A 16,372-nucleotide genomic window follows, 5' to 3' on the forward strand; every position below is an offset into this window, starting at 1 on the left:
CCACACAACGGGGTCAGGCTCCCTTGCTCGCCCCAGTCCCTCTCATATTGGACTATTTGCTACATCTGAGACACCTGGGACTCTCCCTCTCTTCGGTTCGAGTACACCTTGCTGCAATCTTGGCGTTCCACCCTGTAGCAGGGGGGTACCTCAGTGTTTGCGGACCCACTCATTGGTCGCTTCCTCAAGGGCCTTGACAGGTTGTTCCCGCACATTCGTCAACCTGTCCCTGCTTGGGACCTCAATTTGGTCCTGTCTGTCCTCACAGGGCCCCCCTTCGAGCCGCTGGCTTCGTGCTCGCTGTTATATCTTTCATATAAGGTCGCGTTCTTGGTGGCTATCACATCAGCCCGGAGGGTGTTGGAAGTCAGAGCACTGACATCTGAACCTCCATATACCATCTTCCACAAAGACAAGGTCCATCTCAGGCTGCACCCAGCGTTCCTTCCTAAGGTGGTTTCCCCTTTTCACATGGGTCAAGACATTTTTCTCCCGGTGTTCTATCCGAAACCGCACTCCTCGGCTAAGGAGCGTAGGCTGCATTCCCTGGATGTTTGCAGGGCCCTCGTGTTCTACATTGAAAGGACAAGACCCTTCAGGAAATCAACCCAGCTTTTTGTTGCCGTGGCTGACAGAATGAAGGGGCTCCCAGTCTCGACACAGGGGATCTCCTCTTGGATCAAAACCTGCATCCGGGAATGCTACAGTCGGGCTAACATACCAGCCCCGCCTATCACGGCCCACTCCACAAGAGCACAGGCCTCTTCCGCTGCGTTCCTGGCCCAGGTCTCGACGCAGGAAATTAGTAGAGCGGCCACGTGGTCCTCAATCCACACTTTTACGACACACTATGCCATCACACACCAGGCCAGAGATGATGCAGCCTTTGGCTGCGCAGTACTCCAGTCTGCAGTGACCTCCGACCCCACCGCCTAGGTTCAGGCTTGTAAGTCACCTGCTTGGAATGGACATGAACAATCACTCGAAGAAAAAACGGTTACTCACCTTTTTGTAACTGTTGTTCTTCGAGATGTGGTGTTCATGTCCATTCCAATACCCACCCTCCTGCCCCTCTGTCGGAGTGTCGGCAAGAAGGAACTGAGGGGGTGGAGGGTCGGCTGGCCCCTATATACAGCGCCATGAAGGCGCCACTCCAGGGGGCGCCGAAGCCAACCCTACGGACGCTGCTATAGTAAAATCTTCCGGCTGGCGTGCACGCAGCGCGCACACACCTGCTTCGAATGGACATGAACAACACATCTCGAAGAACAACAGTTACAAAAAGGTGAGTAACCGTTTTTTTTCTGGTTTTGTCTTTTACTTGGCAAACAGTTGGTATCAGAAATAGTATACCTAGTTTAGGAGTAATATTAAATTTGCTTGTTGATACAGATAGGCTAGAGCTAACATATTGTTTCATGTTTGCAATAGATTAATTCTGGTGGAATTAAATTCTCCTAAAATTGAGAGAGGATTGTTCTGAAGAATGAATTCAAATTGCATTATCAATGCCAAATCATAAAGTATATTATACATATCAGAATTTTAGTCTAAATGGATTAGTCTTCACTTAAATAGAAGTTTTTATATAAAAATAAATTCCTTTGCTAACCTCATAAACTATGTGGAAGTGGATGTTACTAGATGTGAAACAAAACCCCCACTAATTATTTTTTTTCTCAGAAAGTCTGTGAAATATAATGTAGAGGTTTATTCCATAACTGAGTGAAATTTGTAATGCAGTAGGTTTGTACAATACAAAATGTGATGACAAAAAGATGGGTGCTTTTTGGTCCTCCAAGTGAACAATAGTTGCTGAGAATGAGACTTAACTGCTCTTGTTAAATATATTAATAGTCGGAAGTTTATATTTTTCCAGTATTTAAAAATGTCAAATTTTAGATCACCTGTCCTCGAATCTTGCTTCATATGAAACAGTGCATCATTAAACAAATTAGATATGCTTTTGTAAAACATAAATGAGAAGAAAACGCAAGGGTGCCTGCAGTAGTCTTATTTCTCCAGTAAACTTCAGAATAGTCTAATCCAGCGGTTCTCAAACTGGGTTGGGACCCCAAAGTGGGTCGCAAGCCCATTGTAATGGGGTCGCCAGGGCTGGCATTAGACTTGCTGGGGCCTAGGGCCGAAGCCTCAGCCCCACAGCTCAGGGCCAAAGCTTGAGCCCCACTGCCTGGGGCCAAAGCCCCAGGGCTTCAATCCTGGGTGACGGGGCTTGGGTTTTGGCTTTGGCCCCCCTGTCTGGGGTGGTGGGGCTCAGGCAAGCTCAGGTTTCTGTCCCCTCTCCTGGGGTCATATAGTCATTTTTGTTGTCAGAAGGGGATCGCGGTGCAATGAAGTTTGAGAACCCCAGGTAATTTGTTCAGTATTGAAACTTCTTTTTTGTTAGTTCCAGAACCGGTACAGAAGCCACACGAAGGTCCTGGAGAAATGGGGAAGCCTGTTGTTATTCCTAAAGAGGATCAAGAAAAAATGAAAGAGATGTTTAAAATAAATCAGTTTAATTTAATGGCAAGTGAAATGATTGCTCTCAACAGATCATTACCTGATGTCAGGTTAGAAGGGTAAGTACCTTCTATTCTATTGAAAGCATGCTTTACTTAAATGAACACACATTAAAAATTCTCCATAGTAACCATTGTTCTTTTATATGTTGGTAATCAGCATAGATATGAAAGTTGTAAAACACAAGAGGTGGTTAGAATTGCTGGGTTTTGAGGGGTTCATTTGTAAAATTCAACTTAAAAGCAAAGCCAACAAATTTCATTTACTATTATTGTAACCATGAAGTTAGTTATGATTATTAGGCTTTTTCAAGAAAAGAAATTAAATTGGTCTTTTTGAAGGTAACGTAGGGTGGATTAAAAATGTATTAAAAATCTGATTTTTATTTAAACACATTTTTCTCTTTAAAATAAACCTTTATAAAATTAAATTTAAAAATATAACTACTTGCATTATCATTAAAGTCTAAACTTACTATAATCTATTAAAATAATTAAGTAGTGCATCGAAGCTTTAAAGAAAGTGAAGCCCCTAAACCAGGGGCGGGCAAACTTTTTGGCCTGAGGGCCACATCGGGTTTCGGAAATTGTATGGAGGGCCGGTTAGGGGAGGCTGTGCCTCCCCAAACAGCCAGGCGTGGCCTGGCCCTGCCCCCTATCCGACCACTCCTGCCCCATCCAAACCCCCCCCCATTCCCTGACGGGACCCCTGCCCCCATTCAACCCCTGTTTCCCGCCCTCTGACCGCCCTGACCCCTATCCACACCCCTGCCCCCTGGCCACCACCCCAAACTCCCCTGCCATCTATCCAACCCCTCCTGCTCCCTGCCCCCTTACTGCGCTGCCTGGAGCATCGGTGGCTGGCAGCGCTACAGCTGCGTTGCCCGGCTGGAGCCAGCCATGCCACCGCGCAGCACAGAGCACCGGATCAGGCCGGGCTCTGCAGCTGTGCTGCCCCAGGAGCTTGCAGCTCCGGCGGCGGCGCAGTGAGCTGAGGCTGCGGGAGAGGGGGAAGAGCGGGGGAGGGGCCAGGGGCTAGCCGGCCGGGCAGGAGGGTCCCGCGGGCCGTAGTTTGCCCACCTCTGCCCTAAACAGACGAAAATCATTAACTAAACACCTGGGACCAGAGTTTGAAGTGCAAAACAAGCTTTTGGTAGCCAGATCCTCTTCTCTTTGCAGGTGCAAAGAGAATATTTTCTTCATTTCAGTTTATTCAGCTAGTTTTGTTCAATGGCCAGTTCATTCAAAGTTGAGAAACTGATTGGGACTTGAAAAAGTAGGAAAACTTATTTTCTTCTTCAAATGTATCTATAAAAACTAAGTGTGAGAGAAGATAAGATCAACTAGTACTTCGAGTGCTTGCTCATGTCCATCCATATTAGGGGTGTGTGTGTGTGTGTGTGTGTGTGTGTGTGTGTGTTCGCCACATGCACTGGTGCTGCAAGTTTTTCCCTCAACAGTATCCATAGGGGACTGGCTCTGGCGCCCCCTTGAGTGGCGCCCACATGGCACAGTATAAGGGGCGCCGCCAGTTCCCCACACCCTCAGTTCCTTCTTGCTGCCAGTGACGGTGCTGGAACATCTGCTGCTTCGGCTACAGTTGTTTCGTTTTCTGTTCTTGTGAACTTTGAAAACCTGTAATATAGTTGTGTATAGTTAGTAGTTTCTTAGTTACCCGTAGTAGTAATTCTCAACTTTTCATTAGTCACGAATGGGACTCAGCCGGAGGGACGGGGCATGCCCTGGTCCCCAGGCTTTAAGCCCTGCGATCACTGCAAACGGCCTATGCCCATCAGTGATCCACATACCAGCTGCCTAAGGTGCTTAGGTGAAGGGCACATAAGTGACAAGTGCCGTATCTGCAAGTCCTTCAAACTTAGGATGAAGAAGGAGCGTGATATTCCTCTGAAAGTGCTTCTAATGGAGTCAGCCCTCACTCTGGCACCGTAGCAGTGGTCCGACACCGCACCGTGGTCTCCGTGCGCAGTGCTCCGCCAGGGCTGTCAACGAGCCGGCACCAGTCCCCCTCCACGACTCCAGTCAAGAAGCAGAAAAAGACTGTGAGGGGAAGATCTCCTACGTCCTGTAAGGGAAAAGAGAGGGCTGGGGATGAGCCACAACCCGTGCCGGGCAGCTCAACACCCCCTTCGGGAAGTTGGGCCCCAGCTCAAGTCGAGTGGTGCAGCCCATCCCATGCTTCGCCTGCGACCCCAGATAGTGGTGCAGGCCTTAGCCAGCTTCAGGTGCAGTCGACGCCCAAAGCTCTTCGAGCGGCTCAAGGGATCCTGATGCTCCCGGTGCTGCCCACACCAGCTCCCGCAGTACCCCAGTCTTGGGGAAAACCCACATTGGGACCTGTGTGTGTCCCCACCTCAGCGCTACTATTCCCCATGGAGAGGGACGTCCAGCCAGCATTTGCCCGCCCGAAGCCGTCATGCCTCAGGACTGAAGAGGCAGGCTCAGCGGAGCCCTCTTCGGTCCACACACCGGGGGCACCAATCAAGGGACTGGAGGCGTACCTCACTGGTAGATTGGCGTAGACCCTCTGAGGCACACGCCACCTGGCAAGAACTCTGGGACCAGCCCTGACCATCTCCAAGGGCCCGGGACCAATTGGATGCCAGAGACTGCGGATTGCTGGGCCATCATCACCCTCTCCAAGAAGGAGAGGTCGCCCTACTCAGGACGATCTTCCCGGCAACTGGTCCGTAGTAGCTTCCAGTCCCGTTTGACGTCCTGGGACCTGTTGAGTAGCGTGAGGCGTGGATCGCCGGGTATCCGATGCAGATCCGCCAAACGCTGTTGGTCCCGGAGAGCCCGACCAAGACAGTCTCGCTCGGACAGGTCAGCTTCAGGACGCAGTGACCGACACAAGTTGGACAGGAGCCACTGCTCAGCCCGATCCTGGTCGCCCGGTACCGACCACTCTGCTGGTAGCTCCGGCTCGGAGTGAGGTTCCCTGACTGTGGGACAAGCCCTGGAAAATAGGAAGCCCTCAACTAGACTGACTTACCTGGCCAAGTGGACGAGGTTTTCCCACTGGGTGTCCGAACTGGGCATCTCTCCCTCGTGTTCCTCCCTACAGGCTGTCCTGGACTACCTGCTCCATTTGAGCAACCAGGGCCTGGCGCACATTTCCATTAGAGTGCATCTTGCGGCCATCTCCACTTTTCACCTGCCGATCCAAGGACAAACTGTGTTTTCCCATGTTCCTGAGAGGGCTTGAGAGACTTTTCCTGCAGGTACAGGCTCCCATCCTGCAGTGGGATCTTAACTTGGTCCTCTCTAGGCTTACTGGCCCGCCCTTTGAGCCGCTGGGTTCCTGCTCCTTTTCCCAGCTGTCATGGAAGGTCACATTCCTGGTGGCGGTGACATTGACGAGACGGGTCTCTGAAATTAAAGCCTTGACCTCTGAGCCTCTGTACACAGTCTTCTACAAGGATAAGGTTCAATTGCGGCCCCACCTGGCCTTCCTGCCAAAGGTGGTCTCCACCTTCCATATGAACATCTTCCTCCTGGTGTTCTGTCCCAAACCACACAAGACCAGTGAAGAGAGGCGTCTTCATGCCTTGGACATCTGAAGGGCCTTGGCTTTTTACTTGGAGTGTACCAAGCCTTTCTGTAAATCGATCTTACTCTTCATCTCTACAGCAGATAGGATGAAGGGTCATCTGGTGTCCTCGCAGAGGATTTCCAATTGGATTATCTCATGCATGAGCACCTGTTATGACCTGGCGGGGGTTCCGCTGCCGCCGATTGTCAGAGCCCACTACAAGAGCGCAGGTGTCTTTGGCGGCCTTCCTGGCACACATCCCTATCTAGGACATCTGTAAAGCCACAATGTGGTCCTCTGTCCACATGTTTTCCGTTAATTATGCCATCACTCAGCAGGCCAGGAACAACACTGGGTTCAGCAGAGCTCTGTTGCAGTCTACACGTCTGTGCACTCCTACCTGCCTCCAAGGGTACTGCTTTGGAGTCACCTAACATGGAATTGACATGAGCAAGCACTCGAAGAAAAGAGAGTTACCTTTTCCATAACTGGTGTTCTTCGAGATGTGTTGCTCATGCCCCATTCCATGACCCGCCCTCCTTCTCCACTCCGAGTTTCCGGCAAGAAGGAACTGAGGTTGGGGGGAGCCGGTGGCACCCCTTATACCGCGCCATGCAGGTGCTACTCCAGGGGGCACCAGAGCTGGTCCCCTATGGATACTGCTCAGGGAAAAACTTCTGGCACCGAAGCATATGGCGAGCGCACACACCTAATACGGAATGGACATTAGCAACACATCTCGAAGAATGCCAGCTCCGGAAAAGGTAACTGTCTTTTCTAAAATCTTGAAGGACATGATGACCAGAAACAATCATTTCAGTTTGCTAACTACATATAATACTTCCTTTTGTTTAATACATCCATTTTTAAATACAAAATGTTTTAATTTTCTTATGTATCCAGCACATTTAATGTAATTTTATTATACTAATTTAGAATGGTGTTTTTGTGCATTTTTAATTGAATTTGTTTCCATCCAAAAGCAGCTTGGCACAAACCATGAGTAAAAATTAATTTAATAAATAAAAAATGCATCACTGACCATTTTCTAACTTAATGTAAAAATTAAGTATTTGAATAAATGGATGTTAAGCTACATAATTTCTTTAGTAATTTTGTATAGATGTAGTGTATCCTCCTGGTTATCAAAAAGTAGTACCAAATTTATTGTAAAGGCTATATTTGGTTGCAAATCAACATTTTAATGGTTATACCAGCCAGTGAGAATCACTCTTTCTTTAGGAAAATAACAAAGTGCAAATGTAGGATATGATTAAAATTCATTTAAATCATTCTACCCTAGAAAAGAGAGATTTTGATCAGGTCTGATAAATCTCAAGAGAAAATTACTTCTTTGAAGAATTCAGAGGTCTCATGTTTATAATGAACCAAACTAAATTCGTCATTTATATAGGGAAAAACATTTAACAAGAAATGGTATACTTGAAATAAGTTTACCTAATGTAATTGATACACATTTTTATTTAGGTTCCATATAGTTCTCTAGTGTCCATCTGGTTTTATTACATTTGAAGTTGCTTGCATGGTATTGACCCTTTCAGATTCATTTTTTAGTTAAGTGTCTGAAATAAAATTGTAGCTTCTTTAAGATCATAAGATGTCTCTCTTGGAGTTTCCCTGACCACTTGAGGGGAGGGACTTTTAGGTGGGCAGAGCTCATGAAGTAACTTTTTTCCCAGTCAGCTGCCTGCATTCTTTTCAATGAATCATTGAACCCTTTTCTTGGAAGCTCCTCTGGGGCTGCTCTATTCCCCCTTCTATCCTGCTACTCTAAAGCATGTAATCAGGGGTTACGAGGGATGACCACTTTTCTCTGGAAAGTTCTAGTTCTATATTTTAAAAATAATACTCAAGTTACTTTTGATGTAGAATGTAGTTAATTGGAGATGGTTGTGTTTTTTCAATAAGGGTAATGTGATCGACTTTAAGACTTTGTATTAAGCTAGATCTGTTTTGAATGATATGGGTTCATAATTAACTTTGAATAAATTTTGAGGTGGGTTATGAATTTACATTTAGATTAATTCCTTCATGTTAAAAACTGCAGTTATTTGTTTACTTATTACTATTTGACTATAATTTTAGTATGATCTAGGGATATAAAGCAAGACCTAATTTTTTTCTTGAAAGTGGCACAGATTTTTCTATTTCATGTATATGTGTATATAAGTTTGCATATATTTAATTGTATCCTTTTTCTTCTCTCCACCATGTGTCACTTATACCCTTATGGCTATCTCTTGTAAATGGATCTGTCCAGGCATATGGTTCCAGCTATTTGGATTCATTTGTAAGCTCTAGCCCTGATAGCATAAGCTATTTGGAATAGGGAGAATCTTTGTGGTACAGTGTATAAGACTTTTGGTTAATACTGTAATATTCCAGATAGGTTTTAGTTGTAAGTGGCTCAGAAGTTTTTCTTGAGATTATTGTTGAGGGCATATAATCTACAAGTGCTTTTCTTTGGTCTAAGTTTGATACGTTGGTTTCTAGAACTTCCTTGCTTGAGAGAAAAATGGAAGAGAAAAAAATCAAACGGTTGCCTCATTTGGAAGTTAAGAATCGATTGAAGTTCTGTTCCAACTCAAGTCATGTTATGCTTTGAGATTCACAAGAAAAGTAAAATAGAACAACTTTTTTTATGCTTACTGACCTCACAATTGCTTTGAAAAATTGTCTTTAATTATACCAGTTTTGAGGGTGCAGTTACTTTTACAGTTAAGTGCAAAAATGAGAAATGACCTGTATGCAGGTGTAAGACTATTTACTTAGCCATTTGTAAGTCATATTTTGTAGGGTAAAGCCAATCTAAATTAACCAATAAAAGGCAAGATAGCTTCTTAATTATGCAAACTAGGACAGTAAGGCAATCAAATACCAGACTTAAAAGCATATTTTGACCTACAAAATTTAAAAGGAATTTTTCTTCCTTGTGTGGAATTGCATGGCACATTTGTGGGCTTTTTTGCTTAAGATTCTGTATTTTGCTGTAGAATACTGGACTTGATGGTCTGATACAGCGTAGTTATCCTATGTGACCTTGTTAATCCTTTTAAGTTTTTCTGGATATTTATAGGCATTTCTGTGAACTACTTTTTAAAAATAACTCCTTTTGCATTCATGTTGTGATGCTACAGCAGTGTGATAAGGTGATTAAGGACCCCATAATGACATGTTTGACAGTGTCTAGCAAAATTATGCAAACGGATGGTACTGTGTTGTGGATGTAATAAGCTGTCATGTAGGCCTTTTTACTGTGCTGGTAAAAACATAAAACAAAACAAAAGGAAACGCAAACAAATTTAAATTAAAGTGTCAGCATGGTAAAACATACCATGAAAAGACAGTGAATTTTGAATTAAACATGTAACGTTATGTATCTTGTGCAGTAACTAGACTCATTTTGCTTTAACTGATTTGTATTGGTCTTTGTACCTGGATGTTTTTGTACAATAATGATGGTTGTAGTATTTTAAAAGTATAAGTGAGTTTGGAAAGGGTTTAAAGCAGTCACACATTTTTTCCCAGTGTTCTTATATATTTTTACACACCGTTTCGGATTGAAATTTGTAGCATAAGATACCTAACAAAGATTAAAATTTAAAAATAATAGCTCAACATTTGGTTGTGAAATAGTTACTCCTGGGAGAATTTTGCACCAAAACATTAAAAATTCTGCACACAGTATTTTAAAATTCTGCAAAATTCTGCCAATTTTATTTGTCAAAATAACACTATATAATCATGCCAGTTTCAATTATTTTGGTAATTTATTTCAAAATACCTGCCAGCAAGTATGTCTGTAACAATACAGTCACATGCAGAAATTCCCCCAGGAGTAGAGAGTTAAAGAAACCTCTACAACAACCCAGTTCCTGTTTCTCTGCCCCTTCCCCCCCGAGCTCAGCTGGGGGGGGGGCAGACACTCTCACCCCATCCCCCCCTAGAGTCCAATTGCAGGGTCCCGTCCCCGTCCCCGTCCCCCCCCCCCGACACTCACAACCCCTACCCTCTTAGAGTCCAGGGATCCAGAGCGAGAAGCAGCCTGATGCTGAGTCCCAGGCCGGCACGTAGTTTCCTGCGCCCTGCCGTCTCCGTCCTTACCAGGGCGTGCTGGGAACTACAGCTGCTGGGAACCCTCCAGTAGTGCCCCCACCCCCTTGGCCTTTTCTTCTATATGTGAACTGGGCTCTGCTGGGTCCAGCGGCCTCTAGTGGCGGCCAACATCTCTTTAGCCCATTTCTGAAGGGGGGAGGAGGGAAGGAAATTCTGCACATCCAACATTAATTTCTGCAAAATTCTGCATTGTGCAGTGGTGCAGAATTCCCCCAGGAGTAAATAGTGGAATGGAACTTGAGGCTTTAATTTCTGCTAGAATATTGCTAAAACGTCTGAGTACGTTACACAACTACTTCTAATTTGCCTCATCATTTCTGGTACCAGTTCTGGGACAGTACTAACCACCTGAGGGAGAGAAGGGGTGGGGGAAGCTTGGCTTTGGGGAGCAGCAGAGGCACAGCTGGAAGGTTTCCTCCTCCCTTCCTTAGCATCTGGCTTGCGGGGGCGTGGTGTGTGTGTGTGTGTGTGTGTGTGTGTGCTATTTTGCAGTGTGGTGTATCAGTTGTCCCCTCCATCTTGGTTGCTGGTGGCAGGATATGTTTTGCAGTGGGTGGTCAGGAGACCTGAATCCCCAAGGCACTGACCTGACCCCTTCTCTGCTGTAGTTGCTAGGAGCCATTTTTTCTTCTCTCTTCTCCCCCCCACATCGCCCATTGCAGGCTGCATATGGTGCTTTCCCCAGCGAGCCATCCCTTGCCAGGATGGAGCATGAAGCTGTCCCTGGCAGCTGGGCTCACTCAGCCGTTTTTGCTCACTGGAGGGCTCCCCTGCCAAACCCAGGGTTCCCCTGCCCAATTCCCCACAAACTTGGGGTTCCCCCATCCCACACACCCCAAATCTCCGTCTCTGCCCCCCCCAACCCCCCACACACATTGTGGCTGCCCCACCCCTTCCAAAACACTCTTCAGGCATCTTTGGTCAGACAGTCCCCATAACAGCTATAGCCACTTAGGATCAACATAGCAAAAGGACACTGATATGTTGCTACTAACAAGTGTCTATACACAAAACATGTCTTTTTGACATGTTCAATCTGTAGGGCAGTGTAGTTTAGTGCATAACATTTGGATGTTGTATTGGAAACCTGGTTTTATTCCTAACTCTGCCTGAAGTAATTTTATGTAATCTGTCTTTGTAAAAATTGTGTTCCTAATTCTTGACTCTACTACAGTTTGAATGATCAAACCTTGGTTAGTAATTTGAGTTCGGCCAAGTAGTCCCAGACTATACCTGCTCCAGCACTCTTTGGAGGGGCCTGACTCCACAGCAGTCCCCGGTTGAGAAGGAACTGATGGGAGCCAGGGTGGCACTGCCCTTATATAGCCATGGCAGGGGCTGTGAAGGGAGGGATGCGAGCACCACACCTATGGGTACTGCTAGGCAAAATTCTCTGACTTTGGTGCACTGGGCACGCACACACCTGAGTTACAGGTCTTTGCCCACATCTCAAAGAACAATAGTTACAATTACAGGTAAGTAACTAGCTTTTTTTCTGGATTAGATGGAAGTTATGGCAGCTGCGTAGTGTACAATTAGAGATTTTAGTTCCTGAGGAGGAGGGAGGCAGTTTGGAATTGTAGGATAAGCAGTTCAGCTGGGAATATCTGCTCTTTGAGGCAGGAATTGTCACCATATTTTGTATAGCACTTAGCACAATGAGATATTGGCCTTTAGGTGCCTACTGCACTATAAATGGTAAATATTTGTGCCAAAGTTATCAGCAGTAAAATAATTGTGTTGACATGCAGATTTATTTGAAGATTGAGCTAAACCATTGCAGTGAGTGGGGCAGTTCACAACTTGGATATTATTGCAGGGTCTTTGCAGAAAACACTGCATTGGTGTACACTCAGTTCACGTTTTCAAGATTACCTTCACAACCAAGAGGGGCTAGAAAATATATTTTTTTAAACTGATAGATTCTGCAGAATATTGCCAAAAGAGTTGGAATTGCAGAATTTGCAGCTTTGTGGAAGACTGCTTTATGTGAGTTCACTGTGGGTATGGCTTCTTTCTCATCACCTTGGCCCCCACAGGACTATTTGTAGCCTGGGACTTGGGTACAAGGGACATTTTCAAAAGGCCTAATATGTATTTCATTTGCTCTGCTGAAATCTGATTACAAGAAGTTACCTTATAAAACTTCCTGCATGTCTGTCTTACAGTATGAAGGCCAGGTCTACACTGTAAACTTACATCGGTATAATTACATCACTTGGAGTATGGAAAATCCACACCCCTGAGTGATAGTTATACCAACCTAACCCCCAGTGTAGACAGCACTGTGTGGATTAATTACTCTGATGAGAGGAGGTCTCCCATTGGTATTGTAGCATCTTCCCTGAAGAGCTGCAACGGTGCAGCTGAAATATTGTGTAGACCTGCCCAAAATACAATATGCTTACACATGAGATCATACTAAGGTTAACTTTTCAAATCTTAAATGGATTTGCCTCTAATAGCAGTTGCTGTATATTAGAAACTGCTTGTTTGAATCATAATTTAATTTGGCAGAGATAGAATCAGACTTGCATGCTTTTCTCAAACGTTATTTTTCCTGACTTAAGTTGCTTACGTAGGTGTATTGAAACCAAGACTGATAAGTTAGCATATCAGAGAATATGTAAAGGTATTTTTTTCCAGACAGCATTTTAAATAATTTAAACTTACTCCTGTACTTGAGTGTTTTGAAGCTTCACACTTATCCCTCATTCCATAACTCCATCAACTTTATCTTCTGAATGATTTAAGGCAGCACCACAAATCCTTGTGTCAAGACCATAGTATAAATACATGTGTATTCAGACATGGAGAATATGGATATAGAGCAGTGGTTCCCAAACTTTAACAGCCCGCGAACCCCTTTCACTAAATTGTGAAATCTTGTGAACCCCCTCCTAAAAATGAATATTTTCAGGGATTTAAGTTTAAATTTCCTCAGTGTGATGGATGCCCCAACTGCCGGGCCCCGGAAGCTATGAACCTCTGAAAAATATTTTTAATGGAAACTTTTTTTAACGAACCTAGAAAAACCAGAAACCAAAAATGTTTCTGTAAAATGTTTTTTTGGCTTTGGTTTAAAAAAAAAAATGGTTTCTAATTAAAAAAAAATTCATTTTTGGTTTTCAAAAATCAGAAAATGTTTCATGCAAACAGTTTTTGAAAATGGACCATTTTTCCATTTCAGTTTTTTTGTAAATTTTTCTTGGGGAATTTTGAAAAATGTGAAAAAAATTCAAAACTTCCTGTGAAAAATGCTTGGTATTTTTCACCCACCTTTAGTTTCGGGTGAGGTTGTGGCTGGTGGTAACAAGGAGGGCCGTGGTTCTGGCTTTAGATGAGATTTGGCAAATTTCTGGGGCTCGGGCTGGGGTTCGGGCTGCCGGCTCCCCCGCTGACAGGGGCAGGGCTCGGGCTGCTGGTCCCAATTGCCTGGCCCCGCTCTCCCTGGGGCTCAGGGTGCCAGCCCCGCACGGAGCGCTGTGGTTTGGGCTGCCGGCTTCCCCGCTGACCGCCGGGACTTGGGCTGCCTGCCCCAACTGCCCGGCCCCGCTCTTCCTGGGGCTCAGGCTGCCAGCCCCGCACGGAGCACTGGGGTTTAGGCTGCCGGTTCCCCTGCTGACAGTGGCAGGGCTCAGGCTGCCAGCTCCTACTGCCTGGCCCCGCTCTCCCTGGAGCTTGGGCTGCCAGCCCCGCACGGAGTGCTGGGGTTCAGGCTGCCGGCTCCCCCGCTGACAGGGGCAGGGCTCGGGCTGCTGGCCCCAATTGCCCGGCCCCACTCTCCCTGGGGCTCAGGGTGCTAGCCCCGCGCGGAGCGCTGTGGTTTGGGCTGCCGGCTCGCCCGGCCCCGCTCTTCCTGGGGCTCAGGCTGCCAGCCCCGCACGGAGCACTGGGGTTTAGGCTGCCGGTTCCCCCGCTGACAGTGGCAGGGCTCAGGCTGCCAGCCCCTACTGCCTGGCCCCGCTCTCCCTGGAGCTTGGGCTGCCAGCCCTGCGCGGAGCGCTGGGGTTCGGGCTGCCGGCTCCCCTGCTGACGGGGGCAGGGCTTGGGCTGCCGGCTCCAACTGCCCAGCCCCGCTCTCCCTGAGGCTCGGGGTGTCTGCCCTGCAACCGGGTCCCACCTGCTGTCTCCAATGCCCGAGGTCCTCTGTCTGCCCTTAGTGAAATTTTTCTGGTGAACCCCCTGTAACGTTCTGCGAACCCCCAGGGGATCGTGAACCCCAGTTTGGGAACCACTGATATAGAGGTGTGTCAGCCACTTATGATACCTGATTTGTTGATTATATATGCCACAGTATACTAATTGGGCATAGAGACTTGATTAGATCCATAAATTACCAGAATTTTTGTATACTTTCAGGACATATTGAATTGTTCTATTCAGATTCTAATAATGTAAAAGGAGATCATTCAGAGAAGGAACTAAAAGCCTAACGTTCTTTCCCATCAGCTCTAAATAGTGCCATCATTATCATGAAGGTTTTGAGAAGGCTTTATACCAAGTTTAGGAAAAAGCAGTGGATACTCCTTTGTTTGAAGTTGCTAGTTTGAAAGTTCAGCCAGCTAAGCCCTGGTCTACACTACAAGTTTAGGTCGAATTTAGCAGTGTTAGATCGATTTAACCCTGGACTCGTCCACATGACGAAGTCATTTTTGTTGACTTAAAGGGCTCTTAAAAGCGATGTCTGTACTCCTCCCCGACGAGGGGATTAGCGCTGAAATCGACATTGCCGGGTCGAATTTGGGGTAGTGTGCACGTAATTCGACGGTATTGGCCTCCGGGAGCTATCCCAGAGCGCTCCATTGTGACTGCTCTGGACAGCACTCTCAACTCAGATGCACTGGCCAGGTAGACAGGAAAAAGCTCCGGGAACTTTTGAATTTAATTTCCTGTTTGGCCAGCGTGGCGAGCTGATCAGCACAGGTGACCATGGAGTCCCAGAATCGCAAAAGAGCTCCAGCATGGACCGAACGGGAGATACTGGATCTGATCGCGGTTTGGGGAGACGAATCTGTGCTATCAGAACTCCGTTCCAAAAGACGAAATGCCAAAACATTTGAAAAAATCTCCAAGGGCATGATGGACAGAGGCTACAACAGGGACCCGCAGCAGTGCCGCATGAAAATTAAGGAGCTCAGGCAAGCCTGCCAAAGAGGCAAACGGCCGCTTTGGGTGAGAACCCCAGACATGCCACTTCTACAATGAGCTACATGCAGTTCTAGGGGGAGCCCCCACCACTACCCCACCCCTGTCCGTGGACACCTGCAAGGGGGGAGTCTCACACAACAGGGAAGAGGATTTTGGGGATGAAGAAGATGAGATGGAGGAGGATAGCGCACAGCATGCAAGCGGAGAAACCATTCTCCCCGACAGCCAGGAACTGTTTATCACCCTGGAGCCAATACCCTCCCAACCCGGGCTCACGGACCATGAAGCCGGAGAAGGCACCTCTGGTGAGTGTACCTTTGTAAATATAATGCATGGTTTAAAAGCAAGCGTGTTTAATGATTAATTTGCCCTGAAGACTTGGGATGCATTCGCGGCCAGTACAGCCCCTCCTTTTAAATGGCCAACCCAACAGGTGCTTGGTATGGGAAAGGAGGGCGCTGCTGTTTGAAACCATTTCCACATGTTCTGAAGGTTGAAGAAGCCGAAAGACTGTGGCTTACCATGGCTGCCAGCAAGCCGAATTCTGTTGCCCGGCCCTGCACGTGTGATCTCTAACACCAAACCGGCAGGCCCTCAATACAAGAGGCAAAATGCGACCTTGTACCGAAAGCACATGTGCTATGTAATGTTAACAGCTTGGTTCACTGTGAAAGAGTCTACCCATTGTTCTCTAAAATGTCTTTTTAAATACTACTCTCCCTTTTTTCCTCCCGCAGCTGCAAATGTTTCAATGCTCCCCCTATCATCTCTGTCCCAGAGGCTAGCGCAGATAAGAAGGCGAAAAAAACACACTCGCGATGAAATGTTCTCTGAGCTCATGCAGTCCTCCTGCACTGAAAGAGCTCAGCAGAACGTGGAGGCAAACAATGTCAGTCCAGGAAAGCAGAAAATGAACACGAGGACAGAAGGGCTGAGCAAGATGAGAGCTGGCGGGAGCAAGAGGAGAGGTGGTGGCAGGGCAATGAGAGGAGACAGGATGCAATGCGAA

The 16,372-nt window shown here is 46.4% G+C and overlaps 1 protein-coding gene across 1 annotated transcript in view; it reads left to right on the plus strand.

Annotated features, from left to right (window-relative positions):
* GALNT1 (polypeptide N-acetylgalactosaminyltransferase 1) overlaps positions 1-16,372 on the plus strand; it is a 152,734-nt gene that overhangs the window by 38,857 nt on the left and 97,505 nt on the right. The window contains exon 3 of the mRNA XM_065400198.1: positions 2,408-2,582. Coding sequence (XP_065256270.1) covers positions 2,408-2,582 — 175 coding nt within the window. The remainder of the gene's footprint in view (positions 1-2,407; positions 2,583-16,372) is intronic.

Source organism: Emys orbicularis, chromosome 2, assembly GCF_028017835.1.
Source record: "Emys orbicularis isolate rEmyOrb1 chromosome 2, rEmyOrb1.hap1, whole genome shotgun sequence".
Taxonomy (NCBI): domain Eukaryota; kingdom Metazoa; phylum Chordata; order Testudines; family Emydidae; genus Emys; species Emys orbicularis.